A 24,744-nucleotide genomic window follows, 5' to 3' on the forward strand; every position below is an offset into this window, starting at 1 on the left:
GTCAGCAATATAAACACTATAGCATCCACAGCAAACTTCATAACAACAAAACATCCATAATATCTACAGGTAGTCCTCTGGTTTTGACCGGAATTGGGCCTGGAATTTCTGTCACTAAGCAAAGCATCGTATGACCCCGTCACTTGGTGGCAGAGTCCAGATTGCAAAGTCCAGGCTAAGATTGTGCTTGGATTGGCGACAGCAATAGAAGAAAGTGGCAAAAAAGTAAGGGGCAGCAGCAGGGGTAGACAGTGGAGTGCAGGGCAGCCAAAAAGGCTAAGATGGAGGGGGGTGGGCAGGTGGGGGGACTTGAAGCAGAGGCAGTTTGCAAAGGGCAGGAGAATGTAACCATAGGAAACTGTGACCAGTCATAAATGTGGGCTGGTTGCCAAGCACTCAAATTTTGATTACATGACCTCAGGAGTGCTGCAAAGGCTGTATCTTTGAGGACCAATTGTAATTACCTTTTATTCAGCACCATTGCAGTTTTGAACAGTTGTTGAATAGCCCAAGGACTACAAATAGTGCCATAAATTAAACTGATAATAATTAACTATAAACAGTTTCACAATGGACTTAACCTGGTATCAGGGATATACCTCAGTCAGGCATTCAGATGGAAAGGTATGCATTTTAAGAATTAAATTTTGTTCAGCATGTTTGTCTAACTATAACTGTGTATATATTTGTATATGCAAATGATGGGCAGCCTTGGCCAAATTTTAAAATCTCTTGGTAAATTATGGGTAGACTATTGAAGATGCTATTTATTCCTTTACTGTGATAGCCTACTATTTAGAATCGAGTGAGAGATGGGGACAAAGAGAGAGAGAGATTTCAGAAAGAGAGAGAACTGTTAACTTTATGGCTCTGATCCACTCACTGCCTACTTAAATTACACTCACTAACAATATGTGCCCCTTGACAGGTTACCTTTAAAGAAATAAACCTTTGACCAAAAAAAAAGTAAAATTCTGAGTTTTATTCTTGTCTAAAATATGTGGTCCTTTTAAAATTGTTGTACCCCAATCCTCACCAGTCTATCTTAGAATGGCACACAGTCAAAAATGGATGAAATATGTACTCCGGGATTATCTGGAAAAAAGTTCTAAAGCATGGGTCCCCAATCCCCAGGCTACAGCCCGTTTGGCTTGAACCATCCCCTCTCACCCCCGCCAGTCTGCAAAGCTGGAAAGGTTGGGACCACTGTTCTAAAGCTTAAATATTTAAAAGCAAAGGACATTAGCTTACATAATGAAATCTAAGTGCATCTGATTCTTAGCCCCTGCAATCTGATTTATGGTTACTGTCTCACAATATGTTTGCATGTGATGCTGCAACTAAACAAGTTTACTGTGAATATTACACTTAGAGAAAGGTATAGAAGAATTTTTTTGTTGATATATTATTCCAATTTTTTCCCCAAAAAATTATTTAAAAGGACTGCCGGAAATATGACAATTAGGATAGATCAATTTCTCATGCCTGGCTTCAAGGTGACAAACCACAACAATTTTGGAAGTTTATTTTAGGATTCCTTTATTAGAAGGATGGCAGATCAAGATTTGGAGGTGTACATCAGTGTCAAAAATAATCTCATATCAAAAAGAAAGCATGATACTGTCCTTAATTTAATTTAGAAACTGCACATAGCTTTCTGCTAGATCCAAAATTTGGATCTTTTTCAACGTTTATAACACTAGATTTTTGTCTGATCTACCATAAATTTTAGGATTATTTGAATTAACTTATTATTTTAGTTGTTAATTCTTATCATTTTGGCTATTTTTGTCAACCTCTCATCAGATTCTAATATCAGTGTTTAAAGTGCTAAGCAGTTATATGGTCTCTTTATAACTGTAGCTTGAATTGCACAAATAATGGTGGAAGGTTTTTTCTTTTAATATAGTATAAACTATGTTATTTTTGTTGGGTAAATCTTTTAAAATATTCTTCCCTCTTTCTATTCCCTCTGTTTTTAATTCCTCAAAATATCTTCAAAAATTTCAAAAATGGATAAATTCAACCCAGTCAGAGAAATGAAATGCCCAATTCCCTGACAGAGGGAAATTTGAGAAATCTAATTTGATTTCTCATTCTGTGATATGCTTAAATCTCTGACAGTTAATTTCCATGTCATGAAATTACTATAGAGTATACTGCAAAATCGTCCAAATATATTAAGAGAAGGTTATAAGTTTCTTCCTCCCTCCCTCTCTCTCTGTCCCTCCCTCCACCTCCCTTCCTCCCTCTCTCTCTCTCTCACACACACACACATACACGTATACATTTATTAAAGATTTTTAAAAGAATATGAAAAAGTAATGAAAAGAAGTCAAAGAATAGTGCAAAAAGAAAGAAAAATGATACAAAGAAGTAAATTCCTGTTTTCTTTATAACAGTTATAAGTACAATTACAAATTTACCACCTACTCTATGATTACAACATAGCTTGCTTTCTATATATTTTGTTTAATAATCAAAACCATAAATCATATGTTTATTTTCTCCTGTTTCATGCAAACAGGGGTTTCCAGTCAGCAATAAAAGTACATACAGATAGTCCTTGATTTACAACACTTCATTTAGCGACCGTTCAAAGTTACAACAGAACTGAAAATATGCCTTATGACCATTTTTGACAGTTACAGCATCCCCATGATCATGTGATCAACTGGTTCATATTTATGACCATTGCTGTGTCCCAAGGTCATGTGAACATCTTTTGTGACCTTTGGGCAAGCAACGTTAATGGGGAAACCAGATTCATTTAACAATTGGGTTGCTAACTTACCAGCTGCAGTGATTGTGGCAAGAAAGGTCATAACATGAGGCAAAATTCACTTCACAAATGTCTCACCTAAGAACAGAAATTTTAGACTCATTTGTGGTTGTCTATTGCCTTTACTCTGAACAAAGAAGTCAATTTAGCCATCTCAGGAAATTCCATTATTTTCACCTCCCATTACTTCATTGTCAGGGTAATGCTGAATCTTTCCATCTTGGTGTATACAATAATCTCACTGCAATTATCATGTACAAAAACAAAGTTCCATAACTTTTTCCAATTGCCCATCAATCCCAAAAGAAAAACCCCTAGTTTCAATTGTATATTAACATTTAAGTTTCTGTGAACCATAATATGTATTCGAACCCAAAATTTTCCAGCCTTTTTCATGTCCCCAAACATGGTAAAATGTTCCTTCATGTTCACATTTCCAACATAAACTTGAAGTGTTTTTATAGATGCTATACAATTTCTGATGGAAAATACCAATAATACATCATCTTACAAAAATGCTTTCAATTTTTATAACAAGGCAAATTTCAATCCTTTCAGCCACACATTTTCCTATTATTTCCTCAAAATTTTAGCTACTTTATCATACACTCTTTCACTTGTTCTTCTGTTTCGTATTAAATAAATGTTTATATATTTCAGCAACTACGTTCATTATTTGTAAATTCTGTTTCAAATTCAGTCATAGAATGTTCAAAAACAGTCTTTTGTCTACTTTAAAGCTTTCTAATAATTTTAAATAAGCAAACCATTAAGATCAGTATCCCTCTACCATCAGTTCTTCTCTTGATTTTATTTTTCATTCCCTTGTGTTTGTTTACTATTTCTTGTCTATATGATGCGTCTTGTGCTGAGAGTTAGATGTTTGAGCACAATCCTGAGTTTGTATCTATTCCATATCTCAATATGGTAAGTCTAACATAATGGTTTTTAAAATCCTCATTGATCTTTGTCATATCACAAATATCCATGCCATCCAAATCTCAGATCATGTCCTTCTAACTTCAAAAGCCTTCTTTTTCTCACACTTTCATCCTATCCAAACAGCAAACTACCAAATATAGTTACAGATCAGGTAAACCTTGTCCTCCTCTCCTCTGCATTTTGTACTACTGTAGCATATATTTAACATGTTTTTCCCCTGCCAAATTTAGATATATCCTTCTGCCACTCTTTAAATGGTGTATCAGTTGTCAAAATAGGTATTATCTGAAACAAAAACATCATTCTAAGTTCTAGTTTGATCTTCTATTTTCATATTTTTGTTAACATTTTCGTCTTTTTATTCTTAAAATCTGCTAAGACACCAAATTCTCCTTTAATTTACCTATTAAATAAATAATGAGTAATAATATTTCAATTCCCTTTAAAAGATCTTTCAGAACCAACACCAAGTCACCTGCAGAAACCCTTACTTAACTTATATGTTTTTTTAAATATTTACTCTCACAATCCTCTCATTTTGCCTTATGTCTCTTCAATATTTCCAGAAGTAAAATAAACAAGATAGGGAACAGTGGGCATCCCTGTCTTATTCCTTTCTGTATCTTCATAAGGTTTTGTTAAATCTTCGTTAAGAATTATTATGCTTTCTGCAAAGTGTATGTAGATCTTATCCGTTTTATGAAATGCTCTCCAAAGTTTCTTTGAAGAACATTCACTGGGAGTAAATGCTACATTCTGAGTAGCGTGTATGTTATTACACTGTCTATACCAGGGGTAGGCAACCTTGACTCTTTTGTGACTCGTGGACTTCAACTTCCAGAATTCCTGAGCCAGCTGGGTACAGCTAGGGATTGGTGAAATTAACAAGATTTCTTATCTTTGACCATATTTGTTTATAACTTAATTTCCCACTAGCATGCTTAAAGCAGTTAAGAAGGCTATCGTTGCACGAAACTATTTCAATACAGAATTAAGTATTTTTAAGGCAATATTGAATTGTACTTTTCCTGTTTGTTTTGGCTTTTAAACAGTACTGTATGGATCCTTAATTCTGCTGTTGGCAGTTTTTTTTTATTTAAAAAGTTTTACCGCTGTTGGCAGTTTTATTCAAAGGGAGAAATATTTAGTGGCAAATGGGATTTAACTTCTGTTTCAACAGGAAATGTTATATACTTCACAATTTTATTTTAATTTTAATTATTTATTGTACAGAGGCCTTTAATTTTAATTTTATCTTAATTTCTGTATTTATTATATGTTATTGTTGTTAGCCGCCCTGAGTCCTTCGGGAGATAGGGCGGGATATAAGTCCATTAATAAATAAATAAATAAATAAATCCAGCTATTGTTATAGATATAGATAACATAGCAGATTCCTTCTTGTTGCCTAAGTGAGACTTGCCTGAAGGACTCTTATATTTTATCATTTGTACTATGCCACTATTGGGATACAATTAATTATGGTTTTGGTATTTTATAGCCTACTCCAGAAGTCCCAATTGCATAAGCTTAGGGATTTTTCTCTTTAACTTTAAAATTCTCAACACTACAAGTTGCGCTCAGTTTGGAAGATGCCCTTATCTTTTAAACAGAATTACATATCACCAGGCAATTAATGTAGGTACTTATTTCTAATTTCTTCCTATCAGAATTTTTGAAAATGGATCAGTTTAAGTCTCTGGATTTATGCTTTTAAAAAATTTTTAAAGCACAGTTTAATTTACCAATTTTCTTTTTTAAAAAAAACAGGCTCGGAATGTCAATACAAGTGAACTAGCAGCAATTAAAGTAATAAAATTAGAACCAGGTAAGCATTTTTTAATCTCAAGATTTCTGTTTCCTGTATTGTTTTGACCACCATCTTATGTTTTCTTTTTTTTTCTTTTTAAAAAATACAATGATCCAGTAGAATATAGGTAATTTTAGCTGTACATTTTCCTAGATAATCAAAAAATGCATTTCTATCAGAATGTTTAAGTAATAACTAGCCTCCATATCCTGAAAGGGTAACATTTAGGAAAGCAAAATAAGGAAGATTAATAAATGGGCCTTCTTAAAAACTAGAATTAAAGCTGTTAATTCCACCTGAATTTGCATATTGTAACAAAGTTGCTATTGAAATGTTAATTTTAGTATGTGTGTGTATTCCTATTACTACAGTTCTCCTTTGCATGTATTATTTACAGAGTTTAATCTGGGATTTAAACAAATTTTACTCTTACTTTTAATACATTTAGTCATATTCTTTGAAGAATTTACTTTTCTATTTATCTAAATACACGCCCTATGAAGAATGTTTGAGAGTATTTACCTTTTAAAAGGCAGCTGGGGAAAGGTGAAATAAAAAATGATGTGGGATTTATATGTCCTAGAGAAAGTGAACAGGAATGCTTTACTTCATATAAGAATAACTAATAGATAATAAAGTAATCAGTGATTAGTAATCATGGTGGTTAAACTAAAATACATTTCTGCAATTATAACCAGAAAGATGTTGCATTCGTGGTCAGGGCATGGATTAAGAACATTGCATAGGCATCCAGTTAGCTAGTGGAAGAGATAAAATGAGTCTAGCTACTCGATTGCTTTAATCATCCAAAAGTTTAGAATGTTTTGTTTGGGGTTTTTAAATTAAGACTAAAAAAAAACCAATGGTAATAAGATTGCATAATTTAACAATTTGCTGTCAAACCAGGCAATTACAGAGTCACATCCAATAGCATTTGCTCTGGGTAATATGTGCAAGGCTTAAAATAAGATTGCACTACAGTGTAACTGTGTGTTCATTTCAGAAGATGACCTAAGCAAAAATAGATGTAGGTAATGCTTTCACAGTATTTCAAGGTCCTTTATCAATTAACAGAATATCTAGAGCACTAGATATGAACACAATAGGGACTAATAGGATATTATAGAGCAGGGGTGTCAAACTCAATTTCATTTAGGGCCGCATCAGCATTGCGGTTGCCCTCAGGGGGACAGGTGGGTGTGGCCTGGGTGGGCGTGGCTTAATGGGTGAGCGTGGCTAAACTGCATACGGCCTACTGGGTGGGCATGGCCAGCTCTACATCGTTCGCATCAAGGGTGCCTATGGGGGCCTGGGCAGGAGTGGGACAGATCTGAGGGTCTCTGGCAGGAGGAGGGTCTCTGGGCCAGGGCCAAGGCAGTGGGGGCCGTTCCCTCACTGTTTCCAGGATGGCTTCGCGGGCCGCATGAAACCACTTCGCGGGCCGGATCTGGCCCCCGGGCCTTGTGTTTGACATGTCTGTTATAGAGCAAAGAGCAAAATTGCCTACTCTATAGCAATCTCACTGCCAAGTAAACATACCTGGAATCTGTAGACTTTTGAACTAAATTAGAAAGTGTATATTATTGATTACATAAATTATGCACATCTCTTCAACTTTTGTTACACTGTTATACTATATACCACTTTGCAGACTAGGCATTATCAGATGTTATTGGGATCATAGGCTTTTATTTACAATTACAGGTGTTCTTGTTGCTTTACAGAAAAAGCAATCAGAAATGTTGGTTACAAATAAAAAAATGAATATTTAAATAACTTTCAGTAATTGCATTTATAATATTTATCAGAGCTACCGATTCATAGCTTCAGTTCCTGTTGTTTCACTCTCAGTGTATGTGTAAATACATACTGCATGCCCCCAGTTGTATATCCTTAAATGCAAGATGAACAATGTTGTCATAATCTGTTTTGGATAGCTTTGATGTCAGTTTCCCAATCTATAGCAAAATAGGCATATATAGTTCTTGCTTGCTGGAAGTTTATTCAATGGTTACCTGTGGTATTCTCTAACACCAAGAGTTGTGAAGGACCATATCCCATGTTTTAGTTTTTAAGGAATGGAGGTAGGAGAATTTAGCATAGATCAGCTATTTCCAACAGTGGCAACGTAATTAATAAATTTAAATCACCAAATTCTATTTGTAACACTATATTTAACATCCTAATATTACTCTCTTTAACAAGATAATATCAACAGTTAATGTAGGCTTTCCTGATGAAAGATTGATAGCCTGTTTTCTTAGTGAAATATTGATAACTCGAATACTGGCGTATTAGGTGATCATACTTTATTATTGTTTTCTACTAATGTTAACTTTATTTTGTGATATCATGTACTTCAAAAATGGAGTAACATGTATAATGTAATAAATATAATGGGAAAATAATTGATTTATTAATTTTAAGGATTATAAATATCATGGAAAAATAATTGATTATTAACTTTTAAGGAATTGGAAGTTCTTTTTATGTAAGTTGGTAATGGGGCGTTCTTTCTATAAGCATCTTGCTAAACATGCTTTCTTTATAGGTGAAGATTTTGCAGTTGTGCAGCAGGAAATCATTATGATGAAAGATTGTAAACATCCAAACATTGTTGCTTATTTTGGCAGCTATCTCAGGTATAATTTTTATGATATATATATACAATAAGAATGTAAATATTGTTCACTGTTTGCAAAATTAAGACCTAGTGTGACCCTGGGTTTCTAATTATCAGTGGCATTCTATACTCCCTAGGAAGTTCATATTGTCTGCTGCCTAATTTCAGTTAACACATCACTTTTGTATGATACATTTTAATCTTTGTTCCAGAAAATAGCTGAGTAAGCTCTATTCCTAACTTTGCAAACTCTCTCCCTTCTGCTTTTCCAACTATCTCATACTATTTTTGATCACAGATTAAATTGTTTATTGTATTGTAGTTCTTGACTTAGGATAGCAGTTGGGAGTGGAATTTACACTTGTAAAGAGTGACTGTATTGCTTAGTGACAGCAGTTCTTGATTCTTGCAGTCATGGTTGCCATTGTTTAACTGAATCCCATAATCATTAGATGCGGTAACTTCCAGCTTTCCACAGCCAAAATCTATAGAGACGCTGGCAGGAAGTTGCAAGTTCCAGGCCTCCAGGCAGGTTAATAGCTGCTGCTGGGTAGGGCAGTGAGTAAGAGGGTGCATGAGAGTCGCTGATTGGAACATCACTGATCAAATGGTGGTAGGTCGAGAATTGCCTGTAGTCACTTAATACTGAAATTCCTCAATTAAATAAATCATCTTATTGCTCTGCTCAGTATTCACTTTGCATTCCTATAAAAATCTGTAGTTATTTCATTTGATCATAAGCTTCCCAGAGTTGCTGTATCAGTAAAATGGGCAGCATAAAAATTTAATAAATTAAAATAGAATATAGTTGGTATTTTGTTTTTTGTTTGTTTGTTTTTCCTGGTAAGGACCCCTAGCCTGGGAAGCAGAAGGTTACTCTGACTACAGTTGTGGAATAATTTCTTCTGTTGAATGTCCTCTCCTTTTACACATACAGGAATATTATATGTATGAAAATGGAAGATGTTTTGCTTAATATAAAATGTAGGTTTTATCACCTAAAATTATGAGTTTCTTATTACTAAATGATGAATGGAATCACAACTCTTTAATGTAACAGCTTCCCAGTTACATATTACAGTTACATATATGTTTTCTTTAAGTTGAACAAATGAAATATTATTGGCAGTAGATAATCTGCCATTTTTTCCTCCTGGCCACAGGGAAGAAAGATATGATTATGATGTTATGTGAGACCAAGTCTAGTTTGGGTTTATTTCAGACTGTGTCATGAGTTCCATTTAGTTTCAGTAATTAAATTTCTAATTTAAAATGTTCTGTTGAAAAAAAATGTTATCTATGTCATCTCACAATCAACCTCAGGAAATGTAGGTTTGAAAATATGTTTATATAATGTTAAGATTTTAATTCCATACTTGATACTTAACATTGCCAACTTTTAATATAAACTTCTTAATTATGAGGTAGAAAAGATATATCTTTTCTGTATATGATCTGAAAGCATTTTCTTAAAATAGAAGAATTCTCAAGTATTTATTTTATCATTTTGAATCAGAAAAGACATTTGTGAGCCAAAACGTTTGGAAAGATTATTAACATTTTTGAGGAGTGATTTGCATCTTTTATTTGTAGACATTATTTTAAAAATTACTATGAAGGCAACTTTTGCATTTTGGAAGAATATTGAATCATATAATTTTTCATTTAACATATTATTTTAAAGCATAAATACTGATGTCAAAACTCTGACAAACTCTTAACATCAAGACATCAAATTAAAGCAAAATGGATTAGATTTTAATTTATTAAAATGAATTATTCTTTTCAACAAGTCTTCTAAATACAGAATTCAGAAGTGATTTAGAATTTTTGTAAGGGTCTAGTCAGGATTAAGATTTGTTGGTACTGGAATTTCGTGAAGAAGTGAGAGGAAGGTGGAAAACACTTCTTTGGAAAGATGAAAATATTCAAGGCTTAGTTTTCCTCCAAATACTTTGCAAAATCATGAAGTTTCATAGTTAAATTTGCATGAAGTGTTTATAAGTATGCAAAACTGACCAGATTTTGATTTTTAGACGTGATAAATTGTGGATTTGCATGGAGTTCTGTGGAGGTGGTTCATTACAGGACATTTACCATGGTAAGTTGGCAAATTTTATAGGGTTATTTTGGAAGTACAGTATATATTTCAAATATAATGGTTCTATTCTTTCATTAATTTGATCCTGAATACATACATAAAAGAATACATTAACTCTTGTCCATGGGTACCACAAAATAATAAGCTAAACATGTGAAATAATGTGAAACTTCATTAGTTTTAATTGCTGGAGATACAAGTCCTTCTGTCATAATTATTCTTTTGAAAACTATATTATTTTGTTATTCTCTTGTTAATTGAGAATTTAGAAACTGTATAAAACAGGTTAGCACGTAAGAGAGGCAAATATGGGGTATTGCCAGATAGCAATTAGCTGTGTTATGTGTTCTACTCTTTCCCCCCCTCTTTAATCAGAACCACAGTGCGCATCATCTTAGATCCCCTTTCTGTAATCTTTCAGCAATTTTGGGGGTGAAAAGAGAGCTAGAGGAGGGCAAATAATGTTCCATTCTTCAAACAGGAAAGATCTGGATAGTTACAAACTAATCAGTTTGATGTTAATACTAGTCAAAAATTTGGATCAGATTATTAAGTTTGTGAGGATTTAGAAAATGCATTCTTTATCAGAAACCAACCTACAACAAAGATAAATCATGCCAACCAGTTGTTTTGTTGTTATTTTGATAAAGTAACCAATTTAGTTGATCAAGAGATTGTGGAAGAAATAGCATAGCTTGGTTTCAGCAGAGTGTTCAATTAAGTCTGCTGTGAAGTCTAGTAGAGGGGATATCAACAAGAGAGCTAGCATTGACTCTAGCACTGGTTGAATAATCATACTCATTGAAAGTATTAAGCGGGGAGGAAGAGTTGAGTGTATAACACAGATCTATTCTAGACCCCATACTGTTCAACTTATTTATAAAACACTTGGATGAAGGGTTAGAAACTGTAGACAGTGTAAAGGAGGAAAACCAGGCATCTTTTAAGACACCACTAAGATTCATAAGACCTTAAAAACATTGGGCAAAAAATAGCAAGATAAATTTCAACAAGGACAATGCAAAATTACATATGGATAGGGGGAAAAGGCCTGAATATAGGACGAGAGACCATAATAGGGAGCAGTACATGCAAACAGAGTCTTGGTGGATCATAATTTGAACATGAGCCAATTGTGTGATGCAGCTTCCAAAACAGCATATGCAATCCTTGGATTGCAAAAACAGACATACACTGTCAATATTAAGGCAAGGCATAGTTTCTATTGTGTTGGTCAGACCACATCCCTAATATTGTAACCAATTCTGATGACTCAAGTTTCTTTCAGAAAGCAGCACTAAAATCAAGCAAACAAGCATTAAAGAATATCTGAAAAATGGTTTATTGTAGAAAAGCTTACCATTACAGAGGTATAAATATGCTTGAGAGGTGCCCCGTCTCAGTCATATGGTTCCCAGTTTGTTAGTTTATTTCTTTGAAATAATGATCAAGAAATCATAAAATGTTAGGGACTAGGAAGAATATTGAGGGGGAAAAGAAAAGAAAATAGAAGCCCTATTTGAAGGGAATGGCCAGTTAGAGCTACACCAGAATATTTTGCAGGTTCTATTTGTAAAAATACAATCATAAAATTAAAAGCCCTGAACATTTATTTATTTACCAAATTTATGTACCATCCACCTCAACAAAGCTTGTCTAGGCAGCTTACATTCAATTATATGCACAATAAACATTAAAACAATAAATAGGGATCTTAAATTTAAAATTCAGTTAAAAGAAAATTGACCAGGATGGAGTAGGAAGGAGCAAAGTGTATACAGGGAGAAGGCAGGGTGTTAACACCTTCAATGGACCTGGAGGCAAACTGGCAGCCATTGCAACTCACAGGACGGCGTTGTAACATGAGCCAAACTTGCACTCCCAAGAACTGCCCCCACAGCTTTTGTTCTGTACCCGCTGAAGCTTCCAGATACTCTTCAAGCGTAGTCCCACATAGACCACATTGCAGTAGTCCTGGCATAGAACATAGAAAAAAGATGGCAGTTCAACCATTGCACATGATTTATCCTACAAATACCATTTTTAAAGCTAAACTACCTCTGATAATCAGACTTTGTAGCAGGCTTGGGTTAATTTGGACCGGGACGCCCTACGCACAGTCACTCATGCGCTCGTGACCTCTCGGATAGACTACTGCAATGCTCTCTACATGGGGCTGCCCTTGAATGCCACTCGGAGGCTCCAGCTGGTGCAGAATGTAGCTGTGCGAGTTGTGATGCGGGTCTCCCGATACTCCCATGTAACACCTCTGCTCCGCGAGCTGCATTGGCTTCCAGTTGTCTTCCGAGTGAGATTCAAGGTGCTGGTGATGACCTATAAAGCCCTAAATGGCATGGGTCCGGGTTATTTACAGGAGCACCTCTTGCCGGCGTTAACTTCCCATCGCCCTGTGCGCTCCCACAGAGAGGGCCTCCTCAGGGTGCCGTCGTTCAGGGAATGTCGACTGGCGGCTCCCAGGGGGAGAGCATTCTCTGTGGGCGCACCTGCCCTGTGGAATCAGCTTCCAGTTGAACTTCGGATGGCTCCCGACCTTCGCTCATTTTGCCGTGACCTGAAGACTTGGTTGTTTGAACAGGCCGGCCTGGACTGAGGGATTGGATTTTAGAGTTAAATTTAAAAAATTTAAATTTTAGAATGTATTTATTACTTAGGGCTATTGATTTAATCTTATTTTAATTTTTATATCTTGTGTGTTGTTAGTGTTTTATGCCCTGTACACCACTCCGAGTCCTAGGAGAGGGGCGGTATATAAATCTAATAAATAAATAAATTTATAACAGCACAATAGAAGGGAATTTAATCCTTGTGGCATCAATATGAGTTCCAGCTGAATTTTTTTATTCTGTATTTTGGGGGGGGGGTTCTGGCAAAACATGAAGATAAAAGTTTATTTTCAAGTTTAGAATTTGAACAGTGAATATATGTTCATAAAAGCAAGCTTTTGAGCTTTTCAAAGTTAGCAATGAAAATAGAGTAGATGTTCTACTTAATTTGAATGGATTCTCTTTTAGTGACTGGACCACTTTCAGAGCAGCAGATTGCTTATGTAAGCAGAGAGACACTGCAGGTAAGCAAATTATTACATTGTTAGCTTTTAGGATAGAAAAATGATACCAGACATTTCTGTTGAATAATGGGAGAGGGGAGAGTATAGAACTGAGCAATTGTAAGATGTGCATTTCTCTAAAATAATGTTTCTTAGCTGAGATTTAACCAACAAAATGCAGCCTCTGCATTTGCTCTTAGGTATGTGTTTATGTATTTGTGTTCACTGGCTTACAGTGCTGCAGAGAGCTAAGCCTGTCTTGTGCAGAGAATTTGCCTTTGAAATTTAGGTACAAAGTGAGCAGCTGTGATGATTACAAAGATTTTTGTTTGACTTCTCACTCATATGGCAGGTTTTATAAGGAAGAAGAAATGCCTGGCACCCAGATCCTGAACAGAAGAAGTATAATTCTTCTATCAGAAGAAGGGACCTGTAATTGACTACAGTAGTGCTTCTTTTTGACACAAATATGTTTCAGATGACAGGCTTCAATGAAGCTGTGTGCTTATTGCTTATGCTTGCCTTTTAGTAATAAAAATATATTAACCATTTGTGAGGGATTATGTTTTTAGATGAAAGTAGCTGTTTTGTAACAGTTCTGTATCTCTTTCCTTCTGTCATTTCTTCAAGCATGGATTGGTCATGCAGTGATATTTATTTCAAACATAAGAGAACTACACTTTTTGCAACTTTAAAAATCTAGTTGATTTTTTACTATATAGAGCAAACACTCAACAGAAAACCTGTCTTTCTCTAAGAATTTTATACCTTTTATTTTAATTACAGGGTTTGTATTACCTGCACAGTAAAGGAAAAATGCACAGAGATATAAAGGTAGGATTGCTGAAATAGTTTTAAAGTGCGCAAAATTCCCATATTATTGCAATAATACTTATCTGAAGGAATATTTTACAAACAAGAAAGATTTTTGTAATAATTATAATAGAGCTTTGATTCCTTTGAACTAAGTTAAAGTTATTTAATATTGATAATTCAACCAACAGCATTTGTATGTTGCAAAAAACACAAAGTTTGGTTCTGTAACAAACAACCAAACAACCAAAGAAGATATACATGGCACAAGTTATGCAAAAAGTAGGTTCTCCCCCTTCCCACATTTTGACAAGTTCCCTGTTTTAATTGGTCCAGTTTGGAAAATATTCTTCCTTTTGTCTGTGTTTGGGATATTAGGCAAACAAGCACATCCAGATTACATTTTGTCAATTTTACACTTATCTTTTTTTCTGAAATTGAAATTTCTCTATCCTATTTTGATCTCTGTTCTGTCCCTGCTGGCAGAATTTTTGTTATGAGTTTAATTTAGTTTTTTGCAGTTTATTTTTGAATGTTAATCTGCTAAGTTTCATGCAGAAACTGCTTACTCTTCCCATGAATTGTTTCCACGAGTAATATTTAGATTCCAATTGAATTTGCACTTAATATAGTTTAATGTTCTTGACTTGAATGAGTTTTCTATTTCATTGTTTTGCTTTTGACTTTGTTAATACACGCTTACATATCTAGTGTTGTTTCATATGTCTGAAAGGACTTTTTATCTTTAAAGATACCCCACATAGAGCACTTCTCAGTTGAGCTACATGATAAATGAGGTTGTGAGTCAGCATCATCAGGGCTTCCTGGTTTAGATAGAGCTGCAATTAGTACACCAGCTGAAGCTGAACAAAGGCCTAAAGATCATCCACAGTGACCAGTGCTGTTTCCATCACATATTCAGGTCTGAAAACTGACTGAAGGGGATTTAGATAATCTGCTTCACCTAGAATCCTCTGCAAATGATTCCTCAGAATCTTCCCCCAAATAGGAATATAGGAGAAGCCTTTGTAAAACATGTTTAATATGGTTGGATTGAGAGAGAAGTTGTTCAAGAAAAGTTGCACCCCCAACTCAAGGCTTTTGTTACATCATCCTACCTCAAAGAGGCATTTATCACCTCTCGAAGCCAGATGAACTTGTACCTATTTCTCAGATGGTAGAACTTATTTTATAGAGGACTCTATCCATTTCCTTGGATTCTGCAATATCAAAATAATGCCTTTATATAACTCTCCCAAAAATCATTCAATCTTAAGTGAAGATGAGTTATTTTATCTGCAGTATACTGCAAGTATATCAACCTACCTGTTCTTCCCTAACAAGGTCTGGGCAGCTTGTACTGAGTTATGGGGTGATACTGTCATTTTTCAATATTTGTTCTTGTTTGTCTGATATATTGATAGGCAGTTTGACTGATACAGTTTACTTGTCTTGAGATGTCTTGCCTATTGTCCACACAAGTTTAGTATTGCAATGAAAATCCATTTCTAACATATTTTGCAGATTTACACAGTTTATAGTGTAAGTTTGTACCTGATACCTGTACTAATATAAATATTAAAAAAAATCTAAAAAGATGTCTTTTACCATTTTTCCCTAAGGGAGCAAATATTCTTTTAACTGATAATGGCCATGTGAAGTTGGGTAAGTACTTTTTTATTTATATATATAAATATATTTATATAAATATATTTATATAAATTTATATAAATAAATATATTGTATATTTATATATAAATATATAAATAAATATATTTATTTATATATTCAGTTTTACGCATGCTGACATTTAATATACCTTAAGACTCCTGTCAAGATAGTTTGTTATGAGAACTTCAATTGGCAGTTTTGAGTCACAGCTGTATTTCAGATTGGATTTCATTATTCAGGTATGCAATTACCTAAAATGACAATAAATTACCTAATATAGTTATTGTAAATAAGATCTAATGAAAGAGGGACTTCTATCATTACAGTATGAGCTGATGTGAGACTGACGCAACCAATCTTTAATAAAAAAAATACTTGCACGTTGTGGAAGATAATGATGCTGAAACAGAAACATGAAAATAGCGTTATAAAAGTTTTAAAAGTTGTTTTCGCTATTTAAATAAAATCTTTACAAAGGCTTTCATTCTAAATATTCTGTTTATTATAAATATGTGTACTTATTATGTTCTATATTCTTTTATAGCCGATTTTGGAGTAGCAGCACAAATAACAGCTACTATCGCAAAAAGGAAATCTTTCATTGGAACTCCATACTGGTAATTTATTTTTATTCCAGGGAACCCCTGCCATTTCTTAATGAATGATAATTTAATATTTTAAGAACCTGTCAAAGAAAATGACTGCTAAGGGAGGCCTATAGTTAATAAAATGATTGCCAATTATAAATGCTACATTGTTAAAAATTGGACAGTAGCAAATTACCAATTTGTTGAAGCAAATTTGGAGGGTTACTCCTTGTCACTATCTCTACTGGCCCAGGATATTCATTATCTATCCTGTTTTTGGTGGAGGGCAGGTTGGCCAATATATAAAGCACTTAGCTGCAGCCAGTTATCGCGTGGACAAACACACACAGCACCTTTTTTGGATGGAACCTTGTAGGGTAGGCAAGGTGGGTTGTATGACGTGTGAGTTCCTGTGTGTGTGTGTGTGTGTGTGTGTGTGTGTGTGTGTGTATGTATGTATGTATGTATGTATGTATGTATGTATGCAGTTGACTCTGCAGAACCCACCTCTCACTCCTTGTCCTCTCTTACTTACCTAGTTGAGATGGTGTAGTTGGGCAGCAGGGAGGGATGCAGAGTTCCTGCCAACTCACCTTCGCTGCAGACAACTTGCCAGTGCAACATTTGCCGGCTAGGTCTTTTGGTGTGCTCAGCAGCAATTTCTATTGGCTTTTGAAAGCCAATAGAGGGAGTAGCATAGCTTGTGCAAAAGCTTTTTTTTTGGTGCAAAAAAAGGTGCTGGAACGCCATTCTGAGCATTCTATGAGAAAAAAGCCCTGCTTTTATGTTTTAATTTTATGATTTTAAAAATATATTTTTTTCTTTTGTAAGTTGCCCCAAACCTCGCCATGTGGATTGCATACAAATATTATATAATTGGTAAATAAAGGTAGAACATATGTTAAATATATATCAAATGATAATATGCTTCCCTACAAAGTCAATTCTTGCTCAATGACAGACCAAGGAGTTAACTCGGAAAGGCAAGAGGAAAATCTAGAAGAGGTCTGTGCAACTTGTAGAAGGGAAAGGCCCACACTGATAAATTAAAAATCTTTGTGGTCTGCAAAGGAATGCTGGTGGGCTAATCAATGATTTGGTGACTAGAGGATCATCTACAGTGTTGGAGTTCGTGGTCATGGTAAGCCATGGAGGCACTAGGCAACAAGACTTTCAGGGCAGTGGCGGTGATTTTATTACTTTTTTTTTAAAAAAGTCTGTGCTCTGTCCAAAGGTGCTTGGTAGGCTGCATGTACAGGCCTGGTCTAGAATATATTTATTCAACTATCTAGAGCAGGCATGTCAAACTCGCGACATCATGTGACATCGCATGATGTGTCACACTTTTTCCCCATTGCTGGCAATAGGGTGGGCGCAGTTTTGTTGTGACGCATCTGGGCTGCGGGCCAACAGTTTGACATGCCTGATCTAGAGACGTCCATTTTTTGCATTGCAAAGGATCTTTCATCTATTGTATACAGTTGCAAGAAAAAGTATGTGAACCCTTTGGGATTACGTGGAGTTTTGCATGAATTGGCCATAAAATGCGCTCTTTGGACTTAATAACTGGTTGACCCTCCTTTGGCAGTAATAACCTCAACCAAACGTTTCCTGTAGTTGCAGATCAGACCTGCACAACGATCTGGAGTAATTTTGGACCACTCCTCTTCACAAAACTGTTTCAGTATAGCAATATTCTTGGGATGTCTGGTGTGAATCGCTCTCTTAAGGTCATGCCACAGCATTTCAATCGGGTTGAGGTCAGGACTCTGACTGGGCCACTCCAGGAGGCGTATTCTGTTCTGTTGAAGCCATTGTTTTGTTGAATTACTTGTATGCTTTGGGTCATTGTCCTGTTGCATCACCCATCCTCTGCGGAGCTTCAGTTGGCAGACAGATGGTCGTACGTTTTCCTGCAAAATGTCCTGATAAACTCTGGAATTCATTTTCCCATCAGTGACAACAATCCGTCCAGGCCCTGAGGCAGCAAAGCAGCCCCAAACCATGATGCTCCCTCCGCCATGTTTTACAGTGGGGATGAGGTTTTGATGTTGGTGTGCTGTGCCTTTTTTTCTCCACACATAGTGTTGTGTGTTTTTCCCAAACAACTCAATTTTGGTTTCATCTGTCCACAGTATATTTTGCCCGTAGTGCTGTGGAACATCCAGGTGCTCTTTTGCAAACTTCAAATGTGCTGCAATATTTTTTTTGGACAGCAATGGCTTCCTCCGTGGTGTCCTCCCATGTCCTCCATTCTTGTTTAATGTTTTCCTTATTGTAGATGTGTCAACAAAAATGTTAGCATGTGCCAGAGATTTCTGTAGGTCTTTAGCTGACACTCTAGGATTCTTCTTTACCTCATTAAGCATTATGCGCTATGCTCTTGCAGTCATTTTTACAGGACGACCACACCTAGGGAGAGTAGCAACAGTGCTAAACTTTCTCCATTTGTAGACAGTCTGTCTTAGCGTGGACACATGAACATCAAGGCTTTTGGAGATACTTTTGTAACCCTTTCCACCTTCATGAAAGTCAACAATTCTTGATCGTAGGTCTTCTGAGAGCTGTTTTCTGTGAGGCATGGTTCACATCAGACAGTGCTTCTTGAGACCAGTAAACCCAAAACAGGTGTGTGTTTTTCAAGGGCAGGACAGCTGTCAGCAACACATCCAATATCATCACACTGGTTGGAGTCAAGGTTGGCTCACTCCTGGCTCCAATTAGCTCTTGGAGAAGTCATTAGGCTAGGGGTTCACATACTTTTTCCACCCTGCACTGTGAATGTTTCCATCTTGTGTTCAATTAAAACATGACAACAGCTAATGTTTGTGTAGTATTACTTTAAGCAGACTGTGTTTTTCTATTGTTGTGACTTACATGACGTTTAGAGCGCATTTTATGGCCAATTCATGCAAAACTCCACGTAATCCCAAAGGGTTCACATACTTTTTCTTGCAACTGTATATGGTTTTATTTTTCTGTGCAAAAAGGATTGTAAATTAACTGAGTCATGTCCTGGTATGAAGGCTGATAGCTTGAGTTAAAGAGCCTACAAAATCTCAAATGACTCCAGTTGTTTTGTTCAAGTATGCTAATGTTCTAAGGTAAATATTATTCATACTATATAATGTCCAGATGAACACCTCAGTAGCATGTTGTAGTTCTATGAGGTGTGGTGGGCTTCATAATTTGTTCACTGAAGAAACCACCATGCCATATGTATATATGCAACTGCCATTATTTTTCAAGCTACATTACTTGAACACATGGCACACATCACAAATCAGATTCCTCTGTAATGCACTATTCCTTTGCATGACCATAGGACATTTAGAAACGCAATTACGTTCTTATGCTTCCAAAGCATTCTTCCTTATCTTCCTGTTACATTGATAACCATAAAAATACTCAAGGTCTCTTGGGATAAGATAGAATAAGTATGGTATTTAAGGAATGCAATAGAAAGCATTCACAATGCACAATGTATTTAAATTTCATTTTGTTTGAGGCAACTTCTTATTGATAAAAGAATTGCCATTAATTTGTTTTAATAAAATAATTTAAATCAATTTTTACTTGATTTCAAATTAAATGAATTATATTGGTTGACAATGATATACTTTTTTAGTACAATTGCCAAATGCAATAAAGTGGTTTTAGGTATATGTGTGCACTAATTATTTCAACACCAATACATTTTAACAATATATTCTAAATGTAAATGAATGCAAGTGCAAATTATACAATTTTTTGTGCAAAAATAAAACAAAATAACAGATTTAAGAGCTGTTATCATTGGTTATCCTTGGATAAAAAATAATTCCATCATCCAAAATTTTGTTATACTGTATTTAACGAACAGTTGCTTTGGGATTAAAAAAAAAAGATTTACTACATTTGATTGTGTATCACCATATCATTAAAACAAAATTTGAACAGTGTATGAAAAATAAAGGTTCCCTAAACATCTGCTGGCTATATACATTTTCCCTGATAGCACTCTATTGCCTTCTATTTAGCATTTTTTTCAACTTCTCAGCTTAAAAAAGGCAAGGCACCAGGAGCTGAAAGTTACAGAGACTGTTTAAGCAGGTTGCTAGACTACCTGTTCATACTCGGCCCTTCTTACCCTCCCACTTTTGAATTAGCCCGTACGATCGCATTTCCTTTGATTTGAGCCATCTGAAGGCCTGTCGCTGCAATGCAATCTGGCTGCCTGAGGAGAATTTGGCTCTCCGGAACAGTTTCCTTCAGCTTTTTCTTTTTCTTTTTTCTTTTTTTCCAAAAAGAGGTGCTGGAATGCTGTTCTGAGCGTTCTATGGGAAAAAAAGCCCTCTATGTGTGTGTGTGTGTGTGTGTGTGTGTGTGTCTTGGAAGAGATAAGTCTTAAGTGTTTTTTTGAATACCCTGTATCGACCCAAACATGGGTCTTTTTTCTTATTTGCCTGTGTGTGTGTGTGTGTGTGTGTGTGTGTGTGTGTGTGTAGGTATAGTATAGGGGGTACCTTGCTCAATAGTAGTAACTGTGAGAGGGATCTCAGAGTCCTAGTGGACAATCACTTAAATATGAGCCAGCAGTGTGCTGCAACTGCCAAAAAAGCCAACAAAGTGCTAGGCTGCATTAACAGAGGGATAGAATCAAGATCACATGAAGTGTTAATACCACTTTACAATGCCTTGATAAGGCCACACTTGGAATACTACATCCAGTTTTGGTCACCATGATGTAAAAAACATGTTGAGACTCTAGAAAGAGTACAGAGAAGAGCAACAAAGATGATTAGGGAACTGGAGGCTAAAACATATAAGGAACAGTTGCTGGAATTGGGTATGTCTAGTTTAATGAAGAGAAGGACGAGGGGGGACATGATAGCAGTGTTTCAATATCTCAGGGGCTGCCATAAAAAAGAGGTAGTCAAGCTATTCTCCAAAGCGCCTGAAGGCAGGACAAGAAGCAATGGATGGAAACTAATCAAGAAGAGAAGCAACCTAGAACTAAGGAGAAACTTCCTGACAGTTAGAACAATTAACCAGTGGAGCAACCTGCCTCCAGAACCTGTGAATGCTCCAACACTGGAAGTTTTTAAGAAGAGACTGGACAGCCATTTGTCCAAAATGGTATAGGGTTTCCTGCCTGAGCAGGGGGTTGGACTAGATGAACTCCAAGGTCCCTTCCAACTACTACTACTACTTATTATTATTATTATTATTATTATTATTATTATTATTATTATTATTATTATTATTATTATTATTATTATTATTATATACATACATATATAGAGAGTGACAGAGAGACAGACAGACAAGGGAGAGCCCTAGAACATTATTGGAAAGAATATAATTCTTGAGACTAATGCTTTTTCTTTGCAACTGACCACTTTCTTTTTAAATTTTGTTTACAATTATAATAATATTTTACAAGTCAAAGTACTAGAAGCATCCTGGGTATAAGAGAAGTTTCCACAGATATCCTGGATCTAATACTAAAATTCAAGTTCATTTCCCCCCCCCCCTTTTTTTTTTTTTAATTCCATTTATATCCCGCCCTTCTCCGAAGACTCAGGGCGGCTTACAAGCTTAGCAGTAGCCTTCATTCTATGTATATGCCTGCTTATTAGGGCTTTCACACACACCCCAAGCGGCATTATTACAAAGTCAGCTTATTGCCCCCAACAATCTGGGTCCTCATTTTACCTACCTCGGAAGGATGGAAGGCTGAGTCAACCTTGAGCCTGGTGGGATGCGAACTTGCACTAATTGCAGGCAGCTGGTGTTACTTAAGGAGGCATTAGCCCACTGCTCCACCAAGGCTCTTGTAAGGCTCCACCAAGGCTCTACACTTGTGTTGTAGAGGTTCAGAATGTCTTTTGCCTATGTTGTTAACTGACTTGTTTGTGATAATATCCTTACATGGATGCCTACAGTTATATGGATGCCTACAGTATGTTGAGCAAAGCTGAGGATATCTGTTACTCAGAAGGAAAATAGATTCATACCATTAACAGTAATTGTGAAGTGCTATCACATCATCAGTATCAAGAATTTGTCTGGTCTAGTCTTATACCTTTAACAAGAATTATATAACAAAGGAAAAGCTTTCTTCTAAGATGGAGAGGAGCATGGGCAGCTAGATTTGGGATTCATGGAGATAGAAGAAATATATGAGTCCTATGGGAATAGGGCGGTATACAAATCCAATAAAATAAATAAATAAAAATAAATAAATAAATATCTTAGCCTCTTTGTCAGTCATTACTCTTAACTACCTCTCAAATAGATTGAAAAATGTTTGGATAGAATGATCCCTTGAAATCTAGGAATTAAGTGCATTTTGCAAGCCATTTTTCTGTTTTTTAGGATGGCTCCTGAGGTTGCTGCTGTTGAAAGGAAAGGTGGATATAATCAACTTTGTGACCTTTGGGCTGTTGGGATTACTGCTATAGAACTAGCAGAACTTCAGCCTCCAATGTTTGATTTGCATCCCATGAGGTTAGTAGGTAATAATAAGCTCTAATAACTTTGTGACTGGAATGTGTGTTCTAGAGATTGAAAATAGTACTTTTATTGACTATATTTCTCATACAACCAAATTTTGCTTAAGATCTTACAAATAAGACTGCTAGAAAGAAACACCAAATGAAGAGGCAGGGATATGAATTCAAATACCTAACATATAACCGATAAGAGACAATTTAAAAAGGTAGTTTATCTGTATTGGTTGTAATAAAGTATTTGAATATTTAATACCAGAATATGGAATATATTAAGGACAACCTCCAGCTTTTTAACCTAACATTAACATAACATCGCCAAAATTTAAAATGAAATCCACAAATTTCAGTTGTGTGATTTCTGGCTATTTTTATTCTATTAAAAACTAGAAATGGGTTGAAATGTTTGGCCCCCTCCCCCCCCCTGTGCCGGGCCACCAAACTAGAAAGATTGGGGAATACTGGATTAGATAATCTGTACTAGACTATGAGTTGCACTAGTCCTATCAGAGCAGCTGGATAAACATGTGAAAATATATTTTTGGATTGGGAAACCCTGCACATGGTCTCTCAGGTCTTAACCTCCTGATTCATTTTCTACAGTGCAGTCTACATAGGGTTGCCCTTTAAGAACATCCAAAAGCAGCAGCTGGTCCAGATTACAGTGGCATTAATAGCAATTGTTGCACCTCAATATGCCCATGTAACAGCAAACTGCATTGGCTCCTAAAAGTTCTGTGTATAATTCAAATGCTGATAATCACTTACAAAGTAGGTGCTTTATAGGTGCTGGTACCAGACCAGATTATTTATGGGACCACTTATGTCCTATTAATTTCTACCTATCCCACAAGATTGTACAGGTGAGATTATTCCAAGTTCTTCCTTTGAAGCATCATCCAATAATAATTTGAATATGAGTTTATTCTGTTCCTGCTCTTTGGAATGAGCTCCCTGCTAAGATTTGTGTGACCCTGCTAGCCTTTTGTAGATTTGTAAAGGCCAGAGTTTTCACATTTATTGGGCCAAGATGGTAGATGAGTCTCTTCTGTTGTGAGAAATGAGAGTTTGCTGCACCTACCCTCAGTTACATGTTGCTTTTTATAAGATGTTCAGTGTTATACAAGATTTTATTTATACTTATTTACAATTTGATTGCTTTTTTATGTTAATATTATGCTCCATCCAGAGTTGCAAATTGTGATCACCAATCTTACAAATTCATGAAATGAAAAGAAATAATACTGCATGCAAACCCAGTCATAAAGTTTCAAGGAAGCCTAACTATCCTAATTTATCAAAGCTTTTTCAAATTTCTTTCTTAAGAGAAAGATTGACTGCTGGCTTAGTTTTTGCTGAAAGTATTTTTTTTCTCTTCTGAAGATACAGTGGTCCATTGAGAATTATCTTTTTCTTGCTAAAGGCAAACATGATGTTACTTCTCTGCATGCAAGTCAGCTAGTGACAGGAATTTTGTAGAAGTAACCACTTTTCTTCCTTCTTTTTCAGAGCACTGTTTTTAATGTCAAAAAGCAACTTTCAGCCTCCCAAACTAAAGGACAAAATGAAATGGTAAACATTACTGCAATATAGTTGCATTGTATTAGTTACTTTGAATATTAACTATCTTTGTAAAGACTATAATTTTGTCTTAAAGGTCAAATAGTTTTCATCATTTTGTCAAAATGGCACTTACAAAGAATCCTAAAAAAAGGCCTACAGCTGAAAAACTATTACAGGTATAAATGACTTTTCTATCCTTTTCCAAACTGTTTTAAAATTATTTCTATCCACTTTTTGTTGTGTGAATAAAGCTGTCAATAGGAGGTGCTGGAAAAATTCAACATCTAATTA

The 24,744-nt window shown here is 35.5% G+C and overlaps 1 protein-coding gene across 7 annotated transcripts in view; it reads left to right on the forward strand.

Moving 5' to 3' along the window:
• MAP4K3 (mitogen-activated protein kinase kinase kinase kinase 3) overlaps positions 1–24,744 on the forward strand; it is a 64,398-nt gene that overhangs the window by 3,792 nt on the left and 35,862 nt on the right. For all 7 annotated transcript variants that reach the window (XM_083379256.1, XM_083379257.1, XM_083379258.1 and 4 more), the window contains exons 2-11: positions 5,495–5,552; positions 8,086–8,176; positions 10,194–10,258; positions 13,291–13,346; positions 14,112–14,159; positions 15,761–15,803; positions 16,354–16,426; positions 22,757–22,888; positions 24,400–24,462; positions 24,548–24,629. In XM_083379256.1, coding sequence (XP_083235382.1) covers positions 5,495–5,552; positions 8,086–8,176; positions 10,194–10,258; positions 13,291–13,346; positions 14,112–14,159; positions 15,761–15,803; positions 16,354–16,426; positions 22,757–22,888; positions 24,400–24,462; positions 24,548–24,629 — 711 coding nt within the window. The remainder of the gene's footprint in view (positions 1–5,494; positions 5,553–8,085; positions 8,177–10,193; positions 10,259–13,290; positions 13,347–14,111; positions 14,160–15,760; positions 15,804–16,353; positions 16,427–22,756; positions 22,889–24,399; positions 24,463–24,547; positions 24,630–24,744) is intronic.

The sequence above is a fragment of the Vipera ursinii genome (genome assembly GCF_947247035.1).
Source record: "Vipera ursinii genome assembly, chromosome: 1".
Taxonomy (NCBI): Eukaryota; Metazoa; Chordata; class Lepidosauria; order Squamata; family Viperidae; genus Vipera; species Vipera ursinii.